This window comes from Quercus suber, unplaced genomic scaffold (genome assembly GCF_002906115.3).
Source record: "Quercus suber isolate HL8 unplaced genomic scaffold, Cork oak 2.0 scaffold_185, whole genome shotgun sequence".
NCBI lineage: Eukaryota > Viridiplantae > Streptophyta > Magnoliopsida > Fagales > Fagaceae > Quercus > Quercus suber.
The window spans coordinates 938,263-962,358 of record NW_027069643.1 but is presented as its reverse complement, the minus strand read 5'-3'; the positions used below and the strand labels follow the sequence as shown (position 1 = coordinate 962,358).

Below are 24,096 nucleotides of genomic sequence, written 5' to 3'. Positions count from 1 at the left end.
AGGAATGTGAAACGTCAGGTTTTTCAAAACAGAGTTGGTGGGTGACTTAGCCTCGCGACTTGGCTGAGTCGCGAGTTCAAGCCGCGAGCTAACAGAACGATCAGGCTGGACTTTTTGTCTTGTAGTGCTCTGCTTGCACGACTGTTCACCTTCTCGCACGCTTCACTTGTGTGCTGAATTTGGCGATTTGCCAGTCGCGAGTCACCCGCAAGTCCTAGCCGCAAAGCCCTACTTTCTTACACTTTCTTGAGCATTTCTTCATACTCTCTCACTCACTACCCTTACATGAATCCCATCTAAATACAAGGTTTCTAAGTGCTGAAATACAAGCAAATTAGCACGGAATAAAGCCAACAAAATGGTTGATTAAATTCAACCTTACACAATTCAATCATGTAAATTTTTATTTAGTTCTTTTTTCTTTTTTTATTAAAAAAAAAAAGTGGCGACTCCACACCTCTTACCCAAAAAGAGAGGTGCCCTTATAAAGCACTCAAATCTCTTTTTTGATAGCACCCTAATTTTGGAGGTCTCTCACATTACTCTCATGGGCTTTCATTAGAATGTACTTAGAGATTTTCAACATTTTGTCTCAAACATGGGCTTACAATATATTCATCACCTTTGAGCTCTTCTCCTTTCATTTCATTATCATCTTTTTTTTTTTTTTGAAGTAGCCCACTAACTAGAATATATTGTAACCTTCCTCTCAAAGTCCATGAAGTTCTTATCATTTTTGGCCTAGGCATACAACAAAGAGGCCCAAGATTGGGGAAATTCATATTGACTTTGTAGGATTTTGGATGCTAAGTCCATAGCATACTCGTTATCTTAGGCCGAAAGACCTCTTTTTTTCAAAAGGGCTTTTTAATTTGGGCTTACGATAGTAGGCTATGGTCTTATGAACCTTTCATGTTAAGAGATACCTTGAATATAGGGATAAGCCTCTTACATGTGAGAACCTCTTTTCTTTTATCCCATTGGTCTTAGGGTATGTCACAACTTTAGGGTCATCCTTCCATTTTTTACATCTTTATTTGTCCTTTAGAATTAGGTGATCACAAGATATATGGTTGAACAAACGAAAGATATAAAAAGGGAACCCTCTTTTGATAGGATCTAGGATCTCTCTAAGAGTGGGTAGGCTCCTTAAGGCTAAAGGGATAGATAAGTAGGTCACCCACAACTAGGTGGGCCATGATTCCAACTGAGGGCCTAAGTGGACATTTCTAGATTGGTGGCATACCATTAACGTACTTAAAGCCCATCATAGGTAATGGCACACATTGTGAGTTGGTGGGATGAACTTTGAAAGACTTGGCTCGAATGGAGCCTTCCATCTTCCCACTCATCACCAACCAAGGTTAAGGGACAAAAGAACTGTGTGATGTGTGTGCAAACAAATATTGAATAAGCCTTTATTAAGGTTAGGACATAGGACACATAGGAATTAAACTCACAATCCCCAGTGGACTTGCCACTATGGACACAAGGGGGAAGTCGCCATCTAGTTTTTACAATGGCCTAGGAACCATATATATAACGTCCTTTCAAGCAATGAGCTTTTGATGTTACTACCAAAGATATGGGTTCAGAGTTAAGGTATGGTCTTAGGAAGGAGTTAGGCACCCAAAACCGTCCAACCCTAAGGTTGCCTTCCCATCATTGTGTCTTATGTCTTAACCCTATTAAAAGCATACTCAATATTGCTATTCTAACTCACACACGCACTAACATATATCTAACATTCAACATGGCAACAAACATCCCAAAAGACATAATCATACATCTATCATGCTTATCAAGCAAAGCCAACCATACATCTAATCATGCATATCATCACATCATAGATCCTAACATTCATCTAGCATGGCATCTCCTAACATAAATCCTAGCATGTTACTATCATCATTTCATCATATCTTATCCAAGGCAGAAACATATGAATCATTGAATCAAGATGGAAACAAGATAAATCATGTTATCAACCAAAGCATCAAGGACACGATCAAAACATCAAACCTAAGCAAGGTCATGTCACAAATGCACGTACATTACGAGTGCATGACTTACCTCACTTACCTTGCAACAACTTAGCACTTATGGCATCATGCATGAGCATGTGAATGCATGTTCATAGCATTAAAATAAAACAACATAAGATAACCCTAATTCTAATATGTTAGAGCAAACAAGCAATTAAATATGTGAAACAAAAGCTTTGAAAGCATAAAAAAAAATATGGAAAAGAGCCTATATAGAAGCGTACATGTGAAAGCAAAAGAAAAAATAGATAAATGAAAACTAGGGTTTTTGGGCAAGTTTATGCACACACATGAACTTCCCTACGTGCGCATAATCAAGCTTGCGTGTGCAGGCAAGATTATGCGAACGTGGCTTTCTGCCTAAAAAACCCTTAAAACATAACAAAACTTCAAAACGATAAATCTAACATCCTAACAGGATTTTAAAACATACAACCATATAAAACTAAGCTAGGTAAACATATTAAAGCATATTATAACAAGAAACTAAGGCAAACAGAAAGATTAAAACATAGAAAAAGAAAAGAAAAGGAAAAGAAAGGTTTAAATTAATACCTCAAAAAAAAGCACTTCAAGATTGATTTTTTACCGTTCTCCTCAGTCAAATCTATTCACAATTCAATAAAAGAGTGATTAGTAATTTAAACTCAATGATCAAGGCCTGAAAAGGCCCTAATCAAAAGAAAATTGACTTGAGGATGTTTTGTGAAAAACTCCCTCTTTGATTCATTATTTCTAGTGAATCTTAGTATTTTCTCGTGGGATTTCTGTGCATTTTGAAAATATACCATGTAAGACTACTTATAGTGTGAAAATAGGGGTTTGGAACGACTCCCAGATGATGTGGGATTCATTCCAACTCTCAAAATTAATGTAGAAAACTTTCCTTTTATAGTTTTTTGAATTCGCTATGCATGTGCAAGATTGGGCCTGCATACGCATGTAGAAAGCTGTATGCGCATGCCAATTCTTGCATGTGCATAGTGAGGATTTCCTTGGCCTTATTTTTCCAAAAATTGATTTATTTGCTCATTAAAAGTTATATTTTTCATTTTAACATTTCTCAGGTCAATTTAACATCTAATTGGCCCCTAAACCAACCTTGGGTTTTAGAATTCAGCATCATTGGGGAACGGGGGCCCAAGTTATAAGGGGTACAAAATGCAGTGTCTACATCCACTCTCTACAAATTAATTGTATCAAACTATATCATATCAACTTTCTGCCCATTCAGGGTTTGCAACTGATATTTGTTCCTCTACAATTGGTGACATCTGTGGGAACGGGTCACCTTGAATTTTTTTCCTTGTTGTCTCTTGTGTGGTGGTAAAAATGGCAAACTCTATAAGAGATGAAAGTGGTGCTCATGGTTATAGAAGGGGTGACAGAGAAGAATCTGTGGTTCTCAGCGTGTGGATCAATTTGATCATCTGCACAAGAAACTTTGACGTAGAGAGCATACCAAGAAAGATAAAACCCCTTCAACTAGCCAAAGCTCTAGTTTTAGGGGAGAGTTATCAGCAAATATCCAGAACCCTTCCAAGCGAATCTTTTACCACATCCTCTCGTTCAGGAGGTGGAGAAGGAAATCGTTAAAGAAGGAACAAAAATTCAACCCCTAGGAATATGGGAAATGACGCTATGAGCAAGGCCTTACACCAAATTTCCATGTCACCTTTCACGAACCCTATTGAGAGGACCAAGCTCGCCCATCGTTTTACCCAACCAACTTTCACAATTTACAACGAAAGGACTGACACAGTGGAGCATGTAAGCCATTTTAATCAAAAGATGCACATTCACTCTAGAAATGAGGCTCGCATGTGTAAGGTGTTCCCTTCAAGCCTCAAGCCCATCGCCATAAGGTGGTTTGATGGATTGGAGGAAGGCTTGATAGGATCCTATGAGGAGCTGACCAAGGCATTCGAGGCTAGGTTTGTGACCTATAACAAGATCCCTAGACCTCTAGATTCTTTGCTTTCCAGAGCCATGAGGGAGGGAGAGACCTTAAAAACCAATTCAAATAGGTATTGGGAGCTTTTCAATAAGATCAATGGGGATTTTGAGGACATGGCTGTCAAAACCTTCAAAGTAAGGCTTCCTATGAATTCAGACCTGAGGAAATCCCTCACCATAAAGCTTGCTCAGAATAAAGATCAACTGATGGATTGCATCAACAAGCATAGAAGAGTTGGAGATAACCAAGTGCAGGGAAAAGGGAAGGCAAAAGTTTTCGCACTCGAGCGACGAGGTCTTTAGTCTGACAAGTTTGATCCTAGTCGGCCAAGGAGAGAATTTTTCAACTAGGTTCCACAACACAACACCTCGACAGTTAATTTAGTGTTCAAGGAACCCATTTATAGAGTATTGGAGAAAATAAATGATAAGCCATATTTCAAGTGGCCCAATAAGATGGATGGGGACCCCACTAAGCGGAATCAAAACCTATACTACTAGTATCATCAGGACTGAGATCATATAGCCGAGGAATGCAGGACCTTGCATGATTTATTAGGACAATTAGTCATGGCAGGAAAGTTGAAACAATTCACACATCAACCCTTCAGCCAAGAGGAGCCAACAGGATTGGGTTACCAAAGAGAGGTGGCACCATGTCAACCATTGGAAACCATCAACATTATTTTTGCTGCACTAAACAAGCAAGCTAGCCCTTTATCTAGGATAATGACCATTTCACCTCTGCCCGGGGTAGAAGAGTATGGCAGAAAGTCCAAGAGGATTAAGATAGAGTAGGAGCCAATTCTTAGCTTCTCAGAAACTGATAAGATTGGTACCTTCCAACCTCATGATGATGCCCTTGTGGTTACACTACAGATTTGTGGGGTTTGATGTAAAAAGAGTGATAGTAGACAAAGGAAGCGGGATTGAAATTATGTATCCATACCTATTCAAGGGATTAGGACTAAAGCCTGAGGACCTCAGCAAGTACAATTCCCCCTTGGCAGGTTTTGATGGGAGAACCGTGACCCCCAAGGGAATGATTAAGTTTCCGGTGCAAACGAGTAACGAAGTAGTAGAGATAAACTTCATTGTGGTCGATGCCTATTCCCCCTACACTGTAATTTTAGCGAGGCTATGGCTCCACGCTATGGAGGTAGTCTCTTCTACTTTGCATATGAAAGTGAAGTACTCGACTAAGGAACATGTTGGGGAGTTAGTGGGATGTCAGGCCATGGCTGGGCAATGCATGGTGGCAGCTATTAGGCACCAGTCATTGCAAAAGAATCTACCTAATTTAAGCCATATATCAAAGCAATCAATAGTTGAAGTGTCAGAGGTTTTGGATAGCACGGCGAGGATTTGTTTGTAGTGTGAGGAATTGGAGAAGATTGTCATCGGATCAAATAATGATAAATATTTCTAGGTTAGAGCGCAATTACCTTTGGCTAAAAAGGAAGAATTGGTGGTCTTCTTGAAAAATAACTTAAACATTTTTGCTTGGAACATGTATGAGGCTTCGAGAATGGATCCAAAATTAATTTGCCATCACCTTAATGTGAACCATGCCATAACACTGAGGAGGCAATAGTCTCGACGGTCTTTTAAGGAGCATGCTAAAGTAGTAAAGGAGGAAGTAAATAAGCTCAAATAGGCAGGGGCAATCAAAGAGGTTTTCTACCCCGAGTGGTTAGCCAACATTGTAGTAGTCAAGAAGAAATCAAGAAAATGCAAGGCCTGTGTTGATTTCACCAACTTAATAAGGCCTTTCCCAAAGACCCCTTTCCATTTCCCCTAACCAACTGGTCGATGCAATGTTTGGTCACCCTCAAATGAGTTTTTGGACACCTTCCAAGGCTACCATCAAATCCCACTAGTGCTGCCATATCAAGAGAAGACAACATTTCTGACCCTTACTTGGAACTACCACTATCAATTGATGCCCTTTCGCTTGAAGAATGCTAGTTCCACCTATCAAAGAATGGTGATAAGGATGTTTGAAGCTCAACTAGGCAAGAACATAGAAGCTTACATAGATGACATGGTGGTAAAGAGCAAATAGGTGTTCTAAATGTTCCTTTGGTGTAGGATCAAGAAAATTCTTAGGGTACATGATCACCCACTGAGGAATCAAGGTTAATCTTGATCAAATTAGAGTTAATCATGATCTGCACTTGCCTTGGAATCCAAAGGAAGTACAATGACTAACTGGGATAACAATGGCTTTGAATAGATTCATTTCTCGGTCAGCTGATCATTGTAGATCATTCTTTCAGTTACTTCACAAATGGAAAGACTTTGCTTGGTCTAAGGAGTGTGACAAAGCTTTTAAGGAGTTAAAGAAGTACTTGGCCCACTCACCAATCCTGTCCAGACCTAAGAATGAGGAAGTTTTGTACACCTACATTTCACAGCCCATGTAGTGAGCCTAGTTTTGGTTCAAACAAATGCATGGGTGTAGAAGCCCATTTATTATGTGTGCAAGTCTCTTCAAGAGGTAGAAACTTGATACCTGCCCTTGGAGAAAGCAATCTTGGCCATCATACATGCCACAAGGAAGCTTCCCCATTATTTTCAAGCACATACAGTCATCATCCTCACCCAGCTTCCTTTACAAGCATTGCTATAGAGGTCAGACTATACAGGAATAGTAGAAAAGTGGGGAACCATGTTAGAAGCATTTGACATTAAATATTTATCCCATACGATTGAAAAGGGGCAAATTTTGGCCAACCTGGTTACTGAGTTTACTGAAGGAAGGGAAAAGGATGGCACCGAGGAGGGAGGTACACCTGATAAAGGAATTCTGACAATCACGATGACAACACGATCATTACTCTGGGAATTATACGTGGATGGGGTCGCCAACCAGAAGGGTTTTGGGGTCGAGATTATTCTAATATCTCCCAAGTACATAACCATAGAGAGGTCATTGAGATTAAGCTTTCTGGCCACCAATAATGAAACGGGGTACGAAGCACTTCACGCGAGCCTAGATGTAGTAAAGAAACTTGGAGGCAAGGTCATAGAGGTGTGGGGCAGGTGGCTGGAGAATTTAAGGCCAAAGACCAAAAGATGCAATGGTACCCAAGCCAACTAAAACAATTACAATCGAGCTTTGAGATATTCTCTATAAAGCAAGTTCCCAGGAGTAGGAATGCCCATGCTAACTCGTTAGCAACCTTAGCCACCTTATTAGGAGAAGGTGTACCAAGGATTATAATGGTAGAAGACCGCATCCAGTTAGGAGGACCAAGTCCCAATTGGAGTAAGTACAATACATGTCAGCTTGAGCTGGATGGACCCAATAGTATCACTCTTGAAGGATGGTACACTGCCCGAAGATAAAACTGAGGCCAAAAAAATTCGAAGAAAAGCACCACAGTACTAGCTCTCAAAAGAATAGAAATTGTACAAACGATCGTACTCTAGGCTGTACCTATTATGTGTTCATCATAGGGCAGTAAAAGCATAACTGGAAGAGCTCCACAAAGGAATCTGTGGCAGTCATACTGGAGGAAGATCTTTATCACATAGGGCTCTTACTTAAGGATATTGGTGGCTTAGCATGCAAAAGTTTGCCCAAAACTATGTTAGAAAGTGTAATCAGTGCAAGAGATTTGCCGTAAATATTCACCAGCTAGAAGGGACCCTGAATCCCCTTACTAGTCCATTGCCTTTTGCACAATAGGGCTTCGACATAGTTAGGCCATTCCCAAAGGCAACTAGAAATGAAAGATGGCTCCTTATCGGGTTTGATTACTTCACTAAGTGGGTCAAGGTAAAGCCCCTCTCTAATATCCAAGACCAGGATGTAAAGAGATTCGTTTGGAGGAATATCGTCACACGATTTGGGGTCCCACGTACTATTATATCTGACAATGGTCTCCAGTTTGATAGCAAGGCTTTCAAAAGATACTGTTATAAGTTAGGCATAAAAAATAGATATTCTACTCGAGCCTACCCTTAAAGCAACGGATAAGCTAAGGCGACCAACAAGGTTATTATGGACGGGCTAAAGAAGAGGTTGGATGAAGCAAAGGGCAGATGGGTAGATGAGTTACCCTATCCTATGGGCCTATCGTACCACACTGAGGAGATCAACTAGAGAGACCTCCTTTTCAATGACGTATGGCTCCGAGGCAGTCAATTCTTTAGAAATGGGTTTCCCAACGATAAGAACTGACCAGTTCGATAGCAATAAAAACGAATAGCTCCTCTTTACTAACCTGGACTTGGCTGAAGAGAGGAGGGAGATTTCTGCTGTTAAACTAACTCATTACCAACAAAAGCTTAGACAAGGATACAATAGAAGCACCAAGGCAAGGGCGCTCGTACTACGGGACCTAGTCTTAAGAAAGGTTGTAGGGAACACCGGGTTTCTAACATGGGGAAAACTAGAGCCTAAATGGGAAGGACCCTATTGTATAACATTAATGGCAGGAATCATGGTTGTGAAACCCGGACCGGACCGTACGGTCCGACCGGGTTAACCGGAAACCGTTCACCAAAACGGTCCTTTTAACCTCAAAAACCGGCCTATATGAAAAACTCAGTGAACCGTGTGACCCGTGGTTCAACCTCACGGGTTTGAAAACTGTGGATGGTTGTCATGGTTTTTGCGGGTTCAGTGATTCAGAGTTTTTTTTTTTTTTTTTTTTTGGGGTACTTACAGCTCAGCAATTGATGAAGCTTCAACCTCAGACATTGAGATCGCACCACTATTTGTTCTTATTCTTCTTTTCAGTCTCGCTCGCCCTCTCTCTCTCTCTCTCTCTGTGTTTTTGCCGATTGCTGTTTCTGCATTTTTTTTCTTTCTCTGCATTTTTTTCGTTTGTTGTTTCTGCAGTTTTTCCCTTCTGCGTTTTTCCTTTGAATGAACTCTATAGTCTTTTGGGCTTTTTGAAGGTGATTGACAACTTGCATTCTGTCACCCACTAAATGCAAGCTGTCAACCACTCTTCTTTAAGTTTTATTGGGTTTAATTAATTTTTTAATGGTTTGGCTAGCCACTCTTCAACCTTTGTTTATTTTTTATTTTTAAAATTTAACTAAATACATGCTGTCAAGTGTCAAGTGTCAACTTCTCTTTTCAAAATTTTATAGGACTTTATTCTTTATTTAATCAATTTTTTAATGCCTTATCCGGCCACTCTTTTAGCTTTTGTTTATTTTTTATTTTAAAAATTTTCATAAATAGTTGAATATTCAAATGGGCTTTGGCATGAAACAATTTATTGGATAATCAAATGGGCTTGAGCATAACTTGAGATAATTTAGACATAAGTTCTCATAAAAAGATTAAAAGAGTACAATATTGAGTTTTATAAAAAAAATATATTTATTTTTGCTTAATATTTAATATTTTTTTATTTGCCTTATAAAAGTTATGATATAAAAAAGACATTTGAAAATTAGATTTCTATATTTATTTGGACTATTTTAGTTCATTTTTCTACTTATATTAATTTAAAATATTAATTTATATTTCAATAAATTATTAAAATAATTATGACGTCATCACGGTTCGACCTCGGTCTTACCTTAAAAACCTTGAACCTCTCCCTTTTACGTTTCATTGAACAGTCTGGGTCTGAAAACCTTGGCAGGAATAGGTGCTTATCGTTTAGAAGACCTGGATGAAAACACTATCCCATGGCCTTGGAATGTAAATAACCTATGAAAATATTATTATTAATGAATCATACTAAAATTATTCAATTTTTGTCTTACTCTTAAAGTTTTTCTCTTACCAGCATCTTTGTATTATTTGTTTTGCTCAGGCTAAGTGTTAAACAAAACCTCAGCTATGTTCGACTTCTCGGGTCACATACCTTGGGTAAATCAACTCTTACAAATGGGAAAAAATGGCTAAATTAACTCTTACAAACAGAATTTCAGCCATGTTTGACTCCTCGAGTTACATGCCTTGGTAAATAAACTCTTACAAAGGGGGAAAAAATAGCTAAGTGTTAAATAGAATCTCAGTCATGTTCAACTCCTCAGGTCACATGCCTTGAGTAAATTCTTACAAAAGGAGAAAATGACTAAATGTTAAACAGAACCTCGGAAAAGTTTGATTCCTCGGATCACATGCATTGGGTAAATTAACACTTGAAATGAATCAACAGACTTATAACCAATACAGTGTGGTGGACATGCACTTTAAACCAAAAAAAAAAAAAAAACTAAAACAAAAAAACAAAAAAAAAACAAAAAACAAAAACAAAAACAAAAACAAAAAACAAAAACAAAAAATGGACATGCACTTTAAACCAAAAAAAAAAAAAAAACTAAAACAAAAAAACAAAAAAAAAACAAAAAACAAAAACAAAAACAAAAACAAAAAACAAAAACAAAAAAACAAAAAAACAAAAAAACAAAGGACATGATGCAAATACGAGTAAGTATCAGTCAGATAAAAGTAGAACTTTCATCATTCAATAATCATGGGACAAACAATACAAAAAAGAGAGGTAGAAAAGCCTACTAAGTAAGCTAAATAACAAAATTGGAGCTCCTATTACAAAAGATTTCAAAAGGCCTATCCTATCCTCTAAAGTTTTTCTTTTTACCCCCTAGCCTTGTCCCCTTTCTCCAGTGGCCTTTTATCGTGGCTTTCCTTTTCAGTTGGAGGTTGAGAAGTTGGTTCGGTAGAGCTTGCCGCTGGGTGGACGAGCTGGCTTTGCCCCTAAAAGCAGAAGGGTAGACAATCTTTGATGGATCTCTGAGCTCCAAAGATGAGTCCACCTTGATAGCATTGAGGGCTTTAGCCCAAACTTGGTGGCAGAACTGTCGACCTAAATCTCTCATTTGGAGGGTAAGGCTGGCCGATGTCTCTTTTTGCCCTAGTTCATAGGCAGCTTGTTAAGCCTTGGTCAGTTCTACCTCTTTCCCTTCTAGTTCTTTTCGTTGGAGTTCAATCTTCTCTTTAGCAATGGCTAACTCCTCCTCAACTTTCTGAAGTAGACCATGTTGCTCCTCAGCCCATCTCTTAACACCCCCCCAAGGCAGCTTCAGCACTTTTTCTTTCCCTCTTGGCTTCAGCTAACTTAAAGAGGGAGTCCTTGCATTTCTTCTCAATGTCAGTCTAAGCCTTAGTGGCGACAATTTGGCATGACTCCTCTTCCTTGGATTTGGAAATGGCATGGTCCACCCACTCTTCAGCAACGTGGGAAACTTGAACTGCCTATATATATATATATATATATATAAGGAAGAACAAGAGATTATGTTAAAAAAGAAGGGATATGAGTTTGGAGCTCGAACACGGGAACTTACCATAGCCAAGTTTCTCTTTAGAGTAAGGAACACTTCATGCTTCTTCAAATTCAGGAGCTCCTCCATGTCTCGGGCAAGAAGTAGAGCCTGCTCAACGAAGTTAGCTGCATATCCAGCTCTCCCTTGTTGAAACTCTCTGTTGGAAGAATTAGAAAGGAGAGGAGCTCGTCCAGTACCAATGAGAGGATTTAGACATTAAAAAATTTTTAAAAATTACTTTCTTTTCTTTTCTCTCACGTTCCCTTCCTTTTACTCATTTCTTTTCTCGTCCCTCATTTGCAACCAAACAAAGTGTAAAGAGTCGGGGTTAGGCTACTGGGTTGCATGCGTGGAACCACGTGTAGAGTGCTATTATGGACCTATCCGCTGGTTCAAAAGGGATTGTTTTTATTCAGATCTAAAAAGCCAGATATTATATCATCTATTAATATAATACTAGTCGCTAACTCGTGCGATACACGGAAAAAATTTTAGTTTATATTGAATATTTATTTATGGTAGTTTGAAATATTATTTCAAGTCTTCATTTCATTTTATTTTATTTTATTTTAGTTGGAATAACTTATATAATTAAATGAAATGCTTACAAATAAGAGATGACATTAATAATATACCATATATAGTTAGTGATAATTCAAGATATCATTCAAATATGACAATTTTTTTGTTTTAAAAAAAGAACAATATTAATGCATTGAAACACAAAATACTATAATGTCCAATAGATATTACAACTTTAAAACTAAAACAAGAGTAGTGATTTTTAATATACTGGGGTAATAGCACAACTTTTAATAAAAAAATTTTAAAAAAATCTGAGGTTTTTTTTTTTTTTTTAGCAGGTATATCACTATTTAGTAGAGTCTTAATACATGGGGGACGCTACTCCATCCAATACATCATTGTCTAGCAAACCTAGCCAGTTCTTTGCTTCACATGCTATCTTTTCTGTTGGTCTATTTGTTCAAGGAAAGCCATAAGAGAAAAATAAATTCCTAATAGAAGAACCAACTACGAAGTAGTGTAACATCATTAAGGAAGGATGTGGCCAATGCTCAAATTGGTAGGTCCAACTGACTTTACTTAATCTATTGGACTTTTAAATTCACACTCTACCTCAACTGCTTGAAGCCCCAAATCCATAGAGGTCGTGTACACCCTTCAACAGGCTATCTAAACTGATTATTTCTCTAAGCTTCCATATATTCCATAGCAAGTGTACAGGTTGTTTGCACCAAATTCACTACTAACTTCAGAGTTTCATCCACATGCCTATGGTTCCCATTTGACCATAATAGTCAACCTCTACTACAACTAATACAATCAACTGGATTGGTTAAAACAATATATCAAATACTGGGAATATAAAAATACAAAACTTGGTATTATGTATATGATACCATTGAAAGATTTACATATCATTGCAGGCTTTCTGAATTCCACCCATCACAAAAGCCATGGCTTACATCAAATTGGCCTTTGAAATCTTGATCTCCTTCATCCCTGGAACCTGGAAAATCAAATTTCTGGACTAATTGAAAATTTGTAAATATTTCCAACTATCATCTAACAATGAAATTATTATATCGTTTCAAGAACAAAAAGGAAAACAAAGACCAAACGTTCTATGTAGCAAATTTGAAACCCATCACCAAGAAAAAGAATTAAACCTATTGGGAATTCATTAATGGTACCAATGCAAGTAATTGGTACGCTAAGAGGCTCATATTAATAACAAAAAAAATAAATAACCCATCTAAAATATAAGATCAAAGTTAAATCAAGATGATTAAATACTGAAACTTCCTCCTGTTAAGGCAAAACATTCAGCCATAGCAACCCAAAACACCAAAAGTAGATCACCCACATGAACAATTGAAGTGGAGAGAAAGAGCAATATATAGAAAATAATAACAGAATAAGTAGGTCTTCAATTGAAAGCGAATCCGAATTCTTACCTTGGGTTCAAATTTTGCTCATCAGAGAATCCTGCCTTCAGTTGCAAATTCTTTGTATTTGAATGCCAAGTGAGCTTGAGAAGGAGAATCAGAACGGAGGACTTTGAAGTCTGAATGGGCTGCGGGTCTTTGTTCTGGAGTAAGGAGAAGGGCTCTGCTTTTATGTATTGGGTTTTACAAATATCAAATAAGATTTTGTGTTTTTTTATTTATTTTTTTATTATCGAGTTTTAGAAATATAAATTCAGAACTTTTGTTTTTTCAAACTCAAAAACTAAACGCAATAATTTTAAGAAACATACTGTCCCTTTTCTATGACTTAATTTTTTCATAATATATCCCTCCTTGAAATAGACAAGATTCAATGTTGTCCACCATTAAAATATATATATATATATATATATAATCATATGAAACTTGAAAGCAAGTTCAAAGAATAGGTGTAGTACATAAAAGCCAGTCATTCATTTAAGTTGGAGAAAAAAAAAACGCTTCCTACCCAACACAAAATTCTGCTCCCCACCATTAAACAAAACTTCACAACTTCGCAGATAATTCTTGTCACATTTAGAGATCTCAAACCAATCACTATAAACTATACAACAAACTGAGCTATAGCAAATCCTGGTAACATAACCCCAACCTCAAACACATGTTCAGCAATCTCAAACAACTATACTCACCAACCCCAACCTTCAAAAAAAATTCCCACAAAATCCAAAATAGCGGTAGCTCCAACATAACATTCCATAGGCTATCATATAAGAAGACCCAAAGATTATAATAATTTATAAAAAAGGGAAAACCAATGTAAATGAAGACGACAGTAACACTATATATCAAACCAAAACAAACCCAGAATTGAAATAAAATAGAAGAATCCCAGGAAACCAAAAATCCAATAAAAATTGCATAACCAAAAAAAGGGAAAAAGAAAATCCAAACCAATGTAAAATGAAGATGAGAAAAACACTATAGATCAACTAAAACAAACCCAAAATTAAAACCAAATAGAAGAATCCCAAGAAACCAAAAATCCAATAAAATTTGCATACAAAAAAAAAAAGGAAAAAGAAAATCTAATTACAAAAATTTCATGATTCTTCTTTGCCATAGATTTGACAACAAAGGAAGAAGAAGAAAACATGGAAATCTGCAAAGAAAAAAAAAGAAAAAATTTAAATCCAAAGCAACCCACAACCACAAACCAACAAAATTCCATGAAAACAAAAACAAAAACAAAAACAAAAAACAAAAACAAAAAAAAAAAAAAAATAAAAAAAAAAAAAACTTAAATCTAGAGCAACCCATAGCCACAAACTAACAAAATTCCATGAAAAATTGAAGCGGATAGAGAGAGAGTAATATATAGAAATTAAGGAGAGTAAAAAACATGTTTTAGTTACCTCAAAATAATTTGTCGACATAGAATATGATGGGCTGGATTGAGCGACGATGGAGAGGCAAAGAGAAATCGATGCAGTGGTGGTGATCCATGGTGGCGGTGGTGGCAGGAGGATTTGAGTTTTGGGGTGCCAGCGTATATGAGAAAACAGAGAGGTTGTAGGGTGTAGACATGAAGGCTGAAGAGGGAGTCGTATACTTGTATTAGGGTTTTAAATTGATAATTCTAATATAATAATAAAATGTTAAAAAGAATTTTCTTTTTAAAAAAAAAAAAAAAAAAGGTGACGTGAAGGCTAATGGGGGAGTTGTATTATTGTACACTGTTGGGCAAGTTAAATTGATAAATTTCAATATAACAAAACGTTAAAAAGAATTAAAAATAAAAAAATAATATGAAACATTGTAGAGCTAGCAAAGGCTTTAGTTATATATATATTTATATATATGGATTAATATTCACAGACAACAGACTTAGTACTTTTCTCCTTAAAAAAAAAATAAAAAAATAAATAAAAAACCCATATCCCAAAATTTACGAGGCACAAGCTTCCTCACATCTCTTTGTCTTGGACGGCGTAGTGTCAAAATGCCATGTATTCAATTTTCATATGCCCTCCATTATTTGCAAATTTTTACTATTTTGTTTGTTTTTTTAATACAAATTTCTAGTTCTACCCCTCTCATCCCAAAATTTTTTGTCTTTTTTTGGCAACTTTATGCTCTATTTGGATGTTGGGTGAAGGGGGAGGGAAATAGAGTAAAGAGAGGGAAAATAAGTTAAATTACCTTATTTAGATTTTTTTAAGGAAGGAGGAAGAGAGATTTGGAGGGGTTCTAATTATTTCTAACCCCTCATTTTTAATTTCCCTAAATTGAAGAGATTTAAAGTGAGAGTAGTGTAGAGAAATGCTTAACAAAATGAATTGCCCAATTTACCCTTTCATATTAAAAAATTTACAATGTTCTTTTTTTTATTTTTTATTTTTTTTGAGAAACAAATTACAGTGCCGGTTTGGATAGCACTCAAAGTTGCTGTGCATTTTCTGCATTGCAGTTTCTCCCTTTTTTTTTTTTTTTGGCCGGCTTTCTTGACTTTTTAGAGACATAAATTACTGTGCATGAACAGTGCATGCACTGTTTATGCACTGTTCATGTACTGTTCATACATTAAAAAATATTAAAAATGAGACCCACGATACTATTCATCCATTTAAAAATTATTTTGCTACAATGTTTTCAACAACAATCAGTTTTTAGCAACTTTCAGCAACAATAAGTTGTATCCAAACAGACCCACAATGTTCTATAACATAAAAAAAAAATAAAATAAAAAATAAAATAAAAAAAATTGAAACCAAAATAATTCTCTCAAACTCTTTCACCTCGTTTAGCTCACACTGGCTCTCTCTCTCTCTCTCTCTCTCTCTCCTTCTTCACTCTTGGACTGTCTTTCACTCTTCTCTCTCACACCTAGCATTCTCTCACAAAGGTAAACTCTGTTTTAATTTCTGTTTCATGGGTTTCTTTTGAGTTGAATCAAATAACTATGTTCTTATAAGTGCTTGAGTGAGTCTAGATTGTGAACTTGCATAAATTTGTATCGCAATGGTGATTGTAGCTGTATATGGACCTGTGTTTCTTGTTTATTTTTCTCTAAACACTTGCAATCCTATTAGTTCATGATATATGGATGAACTAGGTCTTTGTGATTGTGTATACTGGGTAAGTTTGATTTTATGGTCAGGTATTTGATGATTGGTTTGTATAATTGTATTTGTGATTTTTATTGGGTAATTATATATCGGTGCTCCATATATATATATATATATATATGCTGAGGCCCTATTGCCTTAACTTTGTGCCACAATATAGCCGGCAAAGCCTTGACAGCTTCCAAAGCATCCTCTGGGTGTTCATCTCGGAAAACTTTATTAATCTGGTCATTTGATGGAAACAAAACTTAGCTTGTGCATCATTATTAAAGTGGCTTGTCTGGATGTGATGATAGAAGTACTAATCTAGTTATGTATGCAAGACCAAGAAGCTATGGAGAATATAATATGATTATATGTATATTTCCGCATGAATCTGACATTCAAGATTTTTGTTTGATTGTTTGATTGATAGCAGTGAAAGCACTTGCATAACATGTAATTTAACAATTATATATGAATTTAATGGATTTGAGAATATGTAAAGTTAAGCATGTGTTTAGAAAACATTCAGTAGGTAGAGTTAATTTTGCCAGGAATTTGTTGGTTCAGTGAGTCAAATTTAGTATCTCATTTGGGTTCCACTTCAACCTAGACCTAGTCACTTGCTTCAATTTTAAGTTCTATCTGTGTCAATGACTTTTTGAAACATTCAATCCTTTGAGTAAAGAAATTGTTCACTCACAACAGTAATTAGTGATTTCATCTTGATAGCCTCCTTGCTGTCACAAATAAGTGCACGTTGTCCTGTTATAAGTTCTGCTAGAACAACTCCAAATGCGAATTCTATCAAAGTGTAAAGCATGATGAGCATGAGAGGCATAAAGGCTTGACAGAGTCAGTAACAAGGCAAAGCTGCAGAATTGAAGAAAGAAAAGAGAAGCAAGAGTTAAATGACAAGTAGCTTAAGATGTTAAAGCTGTATGTAGTTTCAGTTTGTATGTATCAGTTGTAGAGGTTAGTTAAGACACGTGAGAGTGGTATATGTGGATTCACACGTGTAGAGTTGATTAGTTAGTTTTAGTAGTGATTAGGCTACTCTGATTGTATATAAAGAGTGCACTTTTCATTGATTGATTAATACAATTGAGAAACTTTTTCTTTCCTATTTTCTGATATGGTATCAGAGCAATTTTCCAAATTTCTCTAGGGTTTGCACTTTCTCATCACAGGGTTTGCACTTTCTCACAATTTTCTCGAGAATTTCCTCCTTCATACTAAGAAAATTTCTTCTCGTCTTCTCAATAATGGTTTCCGTTGCTACTACAAATGGTTCTACATCAGAGAGTGTATCTGTTTCTTCTTCACAGGACTCACCAATGGATGATCCCCTATTCTTGCACCATGCAGAGAATCCAAGCACAGTCCTTGTCACACAGCCCTTGACTAGAGGAGAAAACTACTCAGCATAGGCTCGAGCTGTGAGGAAAGCTTTGCTTACCAAGAATAAATTGGGTTTCATTGATGGTACTCTTACTCTCTCTTCGCCATTAGTGTCTTCTCCCTCAACTGTGCAAGCTTGGATTAGATGTGACAATATGGTTGGCACTTGGCTAACCAATTCAGTCTCACCCAAGCTTCAATCAAGCATCATCTATGAAGATACTGCTCTAGAAGTTTGGAATGATTTGAGGAATAGGTTTGCTCAAACAAATGGTCCAAGGGTCTTCAATCTTCAAAAGGAGATTTCTGAGCTTCATCAAGGTGAGGTGACTATAACAGATTTCTTTACTCAGTTAAAAGCACTTTGGGATCAGTTACAAAATCTGAGTCCTTTTCCTTCTTGCACTTGTGGAAAGTGTGTATGTAATATCAATAAACGACTTAATGATTTGCAAGCAAGAGAGTTAGTAATGAAATTTTTAATGGAATTGAATGAAACATTTTCCCAAGTTAGGACCCAAGTTTTGCTAATGGATCCAATTCCCTCTCTTAGTAAGGTTTACTCTTCATTGATTCAAGAAGAAACACAAAGAGCAGTCACTAATCCATCGACTGTTAAGGTTGATTCTACTGCTTTAGTTGCTAAAATTCCCAATCTTGGTAACAATCTTGTTGGTAATGGTCCTAGTACTAAGGGTATAGAGAAACCAATCTGTACTCATTATGGGAAGACTGGTCACATAGCAGATAAATGTTATAGGTTGCATGGTTTCCCCCCTGGTTTCAAGTTTAAGAATAAGACAGCAATGGCTCATCAAGTTTCAATCCCTCAAGCAAGCACTGGCAACTTCATCTTTACTCTTGAGCAATGTCAACAGCTCCTAGCCTTGATTGCTTCCTCTTCTCCACTTGTTTCTACAGTGCAAGGAAGACAAACACCTCAGTCCAATGTAGCCACTATAGTATCTTCCAATGCTATGAAAGGTATCAATTTGTCTCATTTTGTCTTCTCAGCCAAGGTAGTGAACAGAAGGGCTTTTAATTCAGATACTTGGGTCATAGATACTAGGGCTACTGACCACATTGTGTGTTCAGTGAATGCATTATCCTCTATTACTGCTATTACTAATGCCATTGTTGAATTGCCTAATGGGGAAACTACTTCAATCACACACATTGGCACCATTGTTTTGTCATCTTCCCTCACTCTTAATAATGTTTTATGTGTACCCTCTTTTACATTTAACCTTTTATCTATAGGAATGGCAACGGGTCGGGTTCGAGTTTTTCCATACCCGGACTCGACCAGTGAGGCAAGACCCATAGCCTAGACCCGGCCCGTTTACTAAACAGATTTTTTTCCGGGGCCCGAACCTGCCCTTGCCGAGCCCCGTTGGGCCATGGAACTTCAGGGCCCATTTTGTGGCTCAATCAAAAAAAAAAAAAATGCCTAATATTGATTTTCTTAGCATCCAAACAGGAAGGGAAAAAGAACACTCAAGAAAACCCATTATTTTCTCAGCAACCAACAGATCTGAACAATCAGAAACTAACAAAACCCATTATTTTCTTAGTAACCAACAGATCGGAAACCCTTTTTTTTTTCATTACAATATTTTCCCACATCAAAAGCAAAAATAAGAATTAACATACAAACCCTAGGTCTGAACAATAAGACCCTACAAAATCAAATCAAGCAAGCCGATCTATTCAACCAAAATAGCACTAAAACTAGAAATTACAAATTTAATTCTTTGAACAGCAGCGCCGGCAAAGTGAGCATGGGAGGCGAAGCGAGCATGAGAGGCGAAGCAACGGCGCCAACGAGGTGAGGTATGCAAGGAGCAGCGGCGCTGGCGGTCTTGCTCAAGTGAGAGTGAGGCTGAGGGAGAGAATGGGAGGCAGCTTCGGCTTGGGAGAGAATGACTGAATGAGAGGGTGAGAGAATGGGTCTGAGGGATTTAGGGGAAAAGGGAGTATTTATAGTTAGAGTTTTTTTTTTTTTTTTTAAATATTATATATACGGGTCGGGTTTGGGCCGGGTATGCCTAATACCCGGACTCGACCCGAACCCGCTTCAGGTTTTTTAATGAAAACCCATACCCAACCCTAATGTTAAACGGGTTGGGTAAAATCCGACCCATTATGGTCGGGTCAGACCGGGTACCCGCGGGTCGGGTTCATTTTGCCATCCCTATTTATCTATTAGTACCATTACTAAGACACAACCATGCTGCCTTGTTTTTCTTTCTACTCTTTGTTTTGTTCTGGACCTTGCCTCTTGGAGAACGATTGGAGTGGGTCAACAAGTTGATGGATTATACTTGTTACAATCTGCTAATCTTCAGCAGACATCTCCGACTGCTCTAGCTGAATTTCTTGCCACCCACAAGCTTGACTCAGCTTTCAATTCTGTTTCAGCTGCTACTGTTTCTCATTGTAACCTTTCCTCTCTTTGGCACTTTCGATTAGGTCACCCCTCTGACTCTAGGTTACATGTTTTGTCCCATGTTTTTCCTTTCTTGAAGAATTCATGTAATGCTACCTGTGATATCTGTCCTTTGGCTAAACAAAAACGTTTGCCATTTCCTTTTAATAATCACATGAGTAATTCAACATTTGATCTTTTACATATGGATGTTTGGGGTCCTTACTCCACACCTACCCTGGATGGTTGTAAATACTTTTTGACTATTGTTGATGATGCCTCTAGAGCAACTTGGGTTTATTTGATGAAAACCAAGTTTGCTGTTCGGTCTCTCATTATTTCTTTTCATGCCATGATCACTACTCAATTTAATGTCAAAATCAAATAAATTAGGACTGACAATGACTTAGAATTTAATATGCCTAATTTCTTTAGTTCTAATGGTATTATACATCAACAAACATGTGTGTACACTCCACAACAAAATTCTGTTGTAGAGAGAAAGCTTCAACATCTTCTTTCCATTGCTAGGGCTTTACAATTCCAATCCAATGTTCCTATTCATTTTTGGGGGGAGTGTGTCTTAACTGCTACCTATTTGATAAACAGGTTACCTTCTCCCTTATTGAATAATAAGACTCCTTTTGAACTCTTGTTCGATAAACCCCCTTCTTATGACCATTTAAGGGTCTTTGGTTGTGAATGTTTTGCATCCACTATTGCAGCAACTAGAACTAAGTTTGATCCTAGGTCTAGAAGGTGTGTCTTCCTTGGTTATCCTTTTAATGTCAAAGGATATAAGGTTTTTTATTTAGCTTCTCATTCTGTTTTTATATCAAGGGATGTCACCTTTCATGAATCTGTTTTTCCTTACAAATCTTCCATTTCTAGTTCCACTCCACCTATTGTACCTTCTGTTCCTTTGCCCTGTACTTCTTCTCTTCCCTTTGATGATCTTGTTTCTCCTTCTTTATCTCATTCTCCTATTCCAACTTCTATTTCCTCTAATTTGGATGATACCATTCTTCAAGTCCATCATGAGCCTGATGATGATTTTCTGCATGATGTTCCTGCTAAACCTCCTGAGCTTCTTACTGATCCTATTCCCCTTAGACAGTCCACTAGAACTCACAAAAAGCCTTCATATCTTCAAGATTATCATTGTAACATGGTTACCTCATCTCCCACTGCTTCTGTTCTCCAATCAGGTATATCTAACCCCTTGTCTTCTCACCTTTCATATCAGTCCTTATCTCCTTCCTATAAAACCTTTTGTTGTTCTATATCCTCCATTGTTGAACCTACTCACTATTATCAAGCAGTTACTGACCCTAAATGGCAGGAAGCAATGGCTGCTGAAATAGCAGCTCTAGAAGCTAACCACACCTGGACCTTGACTACTTTACTTGCTGGTAAGAAGCCTATAAGCTGTAAGTGGGTCTATAGGGTCAAATACAAATCTGATGGCTCTGTGGAAAGGTATAAGGCACGGCTTATTGCTAAGGCGTTCACTCAGAAGGAGAGTGTTGATTACACTGAAACCTTTTCCCCAGTAGCCAAGATGATTTCTGTTAAATGTCTCTTGGCAGTGGCTGCAGTCAAGGGTTGGTTTCTTGCTTAACTTGATGTAAATAATGCTTTTCTTCATGGGGATTTGACTGAAGAGGTTTATATGGCTCTTCCACCAGGGTTTCATAGCCAAGGGGAGCAGGTTTGTAGGTTGAACAAGTCTCTCTATGGACTTAAGCAAGCCTTTAGGAAATGGTTTGCTAAGTTCTCTACCACTTTGATTCAGGACTTGGGTTTTATCCAATCTAAGGCTGATTTCTCTTTGTTCACTAGGCAAACAGATCAGTCTTTCTTAATCATATTGGTTTATGTAGATGATGTGTTAGTAGCTAGTGACAATAAGGATGAGATTGCACAATTCAAGTTGTCATTGGATCAAAAGTTCAAATTGAAGGATTTAGGAGACTTGAAATGTTTCCTTGGACTTGAAGTGGCTAGGTTAGACCAAGGAATAGCCTTATGCCAAAGGAAATATGTTCTTGAGCTATTGAATGATGCAGGATATCTAGGATGTAAGCCAGCCAAGACTCCAATGGAACAAAACCTCAAGTTGAGTAAGTATGAAAAAGAGGAACTTAAGGATCCTAGTTTGTATAGAAGGATGATTGGTAGATTGTTGTATCTAACAATTACCAGGCCAGACATCACCTATGCAATTCATAAGTTGAGCCAATACATGGCTAAGCTTAGAAAACCTCACTTAGATGCAGTGTACAGAGTATTACAATATTTGAAGAGTGAACCAGGGAAAGGCATTCTGTTTTCTTCAAAATCAGAACTACATGTGAAGGGAACTACATCAGAACTTAATTTTAAAAACATCTAAACAAGGTGAAGGATAATCATTTCGCTTTACTCTCCTCACTCTCTAAATTTTCGAACAGGCCATTAGTAAAGTTACTCCTCCCTAGTCCCTTCACCTAATTTGATATTGATAAATTTTATTAAATAATAAAATCATTTCATATGAATGATTCTTTTGAAATAAGATTAATGCATAGACACATTCTCCACACACACACACACACACACACAAAATTAATGCATAGACATTAGGATGTTAATAACTTAATATTACAAAAACTTCATCTAGTGTTCATATTCACTATTATGAAATTTGATTTTTTTTTTTTTTTTTTTTTGGTTTGGATTAAGAGATATTATCGAATCCTACTCCTAGAGTCTAGACTAGTGGATATAATTAATCCTATAACTTCTTTAAGCAACTATCCAAGTTTTTTTCCTTTTTAATAATAAACACTAAAAACAAGTCGGTCAATTGTCAACATCAATTATATAATTGGGATTCCAAATTCTAACCTTTTATCATAAGCATTTAGGTTAATTAAATATTTCCTTAAATTTTAAGAAAAGGGTTTTGATATGTGAGCTTTTCAATAGGGTTTTTTATTTTTTATTTTAATAATACTAAGTATTTTAACACACATGAGAGAGAAAAGAAGATTTTAAAGAAACTAATATTGATATTTAATATGCAATAAATCATTGAATTCATATTTTGACCTTAAATAATGTGGTTGAGTAGCTTATACAAAATTTGTATAATAAAATCATCTCAATAGTTTCACATTTTTCTTATCCTAAAGGTAAAAGGCTTTAGTATAGAATTGTAAAAGAAAAAACAAAGAGAGAGTATTTATACCAAAGTATTATTTACTAATATTAATATTTTAAAATTCATGGGTTACTATCTGGAATAGTTATTCTTTTGTTTGTAATTTGATAGGTACTAAAATAGGTGGCCTATTAAGAAGTCTTCATGTTGCACTTGTTTCTTTATTATATGGTATTGATTTTCCTTTACTGACTAATACTTTTGTTCTATTATGAAATACACATACTTTATGGTATTGTTTTCCGTTGTATCTTGATTGAATGAATGACTTGCTATAATTTTTACTAAAAAGAAGAAGAGATGGTTTTTTTTTTAAATTACGTGATTGACACTGTTGGGCTAGAACGGAAAAGAAAAATAATCAAGCAAAGCATCAAAAATATAAAATGGCAAAAACTAGGGGCAAAACAAATAAGTAGTTTATGTTGGGCTAGAGCGGAAAAGAAATAGATAAATAATAAATAAAGAATCCTATAAAAAAATAATAATAATAATAAAGAAGGAATATTCCCAAAATAAACCATAAAAGTATGACTAGGACGACCAATAAAGCAAAAGATAAGCATCCAAATTCTTAAAAAAAAAAAAAAAAAAAAAAAACCGAAACCACAAATCTAAAATCTGACTCATTGGATAAGGACCTCCGAATTCCATACCGTGCCACCTCATACATTTTCCCTGATCTAATCAATATTCTATAATAAAGCTTCCCTGTTTG

General features: G+C 36.5%; 1 protein-coding gene and 1 long non-coding RNA gene across 6 annotated transcripts; one reads left to right on the top strand and one right to left on the bottom strand.

Annotated features, from left to right (window-relative positions):
• Window positions 1-3,671: 3,671 nt before the first annotated feature.
• On the top strand, window positions 3,672-4,304 carry LOC111996479 (uncharacterized). The gene has a single exon (XM_024028471.2). It carries the CDS (start codon window positions 3,672-3,674, stop codon window positions 4,302-4,304), a length of 633 nt encoding a protein of 210 aa, XP_023884239.2.
• A 6,108-nt stretch (window positions 4,305-10,412) lies between these two features.
• On the bottom strand, window positions 10,413-14,871 carry LOC111996449 (uncharacterized). Of its 5 annotated transcripts, XR_002881248.2 has the most exons (5): window positions 14,650-14,870; window positions 13,244-14,396; window positions 12,686-12,795; window positions 11,286-11,421; window positions 10,413-11,193 (listed from the first exon to the last, which is right to left on the bottom strand). It is a non-coding gene; the product is annotated as an uncharacterized LOC111996449 (long non-coding RNA). The 5 variants fall into 5 exon arrangements; XR_010630958.1 differs by lacking the exons at window positions 10,413-11,193; window positions 11,286-11,421 and adding an exon at window positions 11,428-11,651; XR_010630956.1 differs by lacking the exons at window positions 10,413-11,193; window positions 11,286-11,421 and having other exon boundaries at window positions 12,245-12,795; window positions 14,650-14,871.
• Between the last annotated feature and the right edge of the window lie 9,225 nt (window positions 14,872-24,096).

Bases quoted from the DNA above. Each gene is read 5' to 3' on its own strand.
- LOC111996479 (XM_024028471.2), top strand. From the start codon at position 3,672: ATGGGAAATGACGCTATGAGCAAGGCCTTACACCAAATTTCCATGTCA.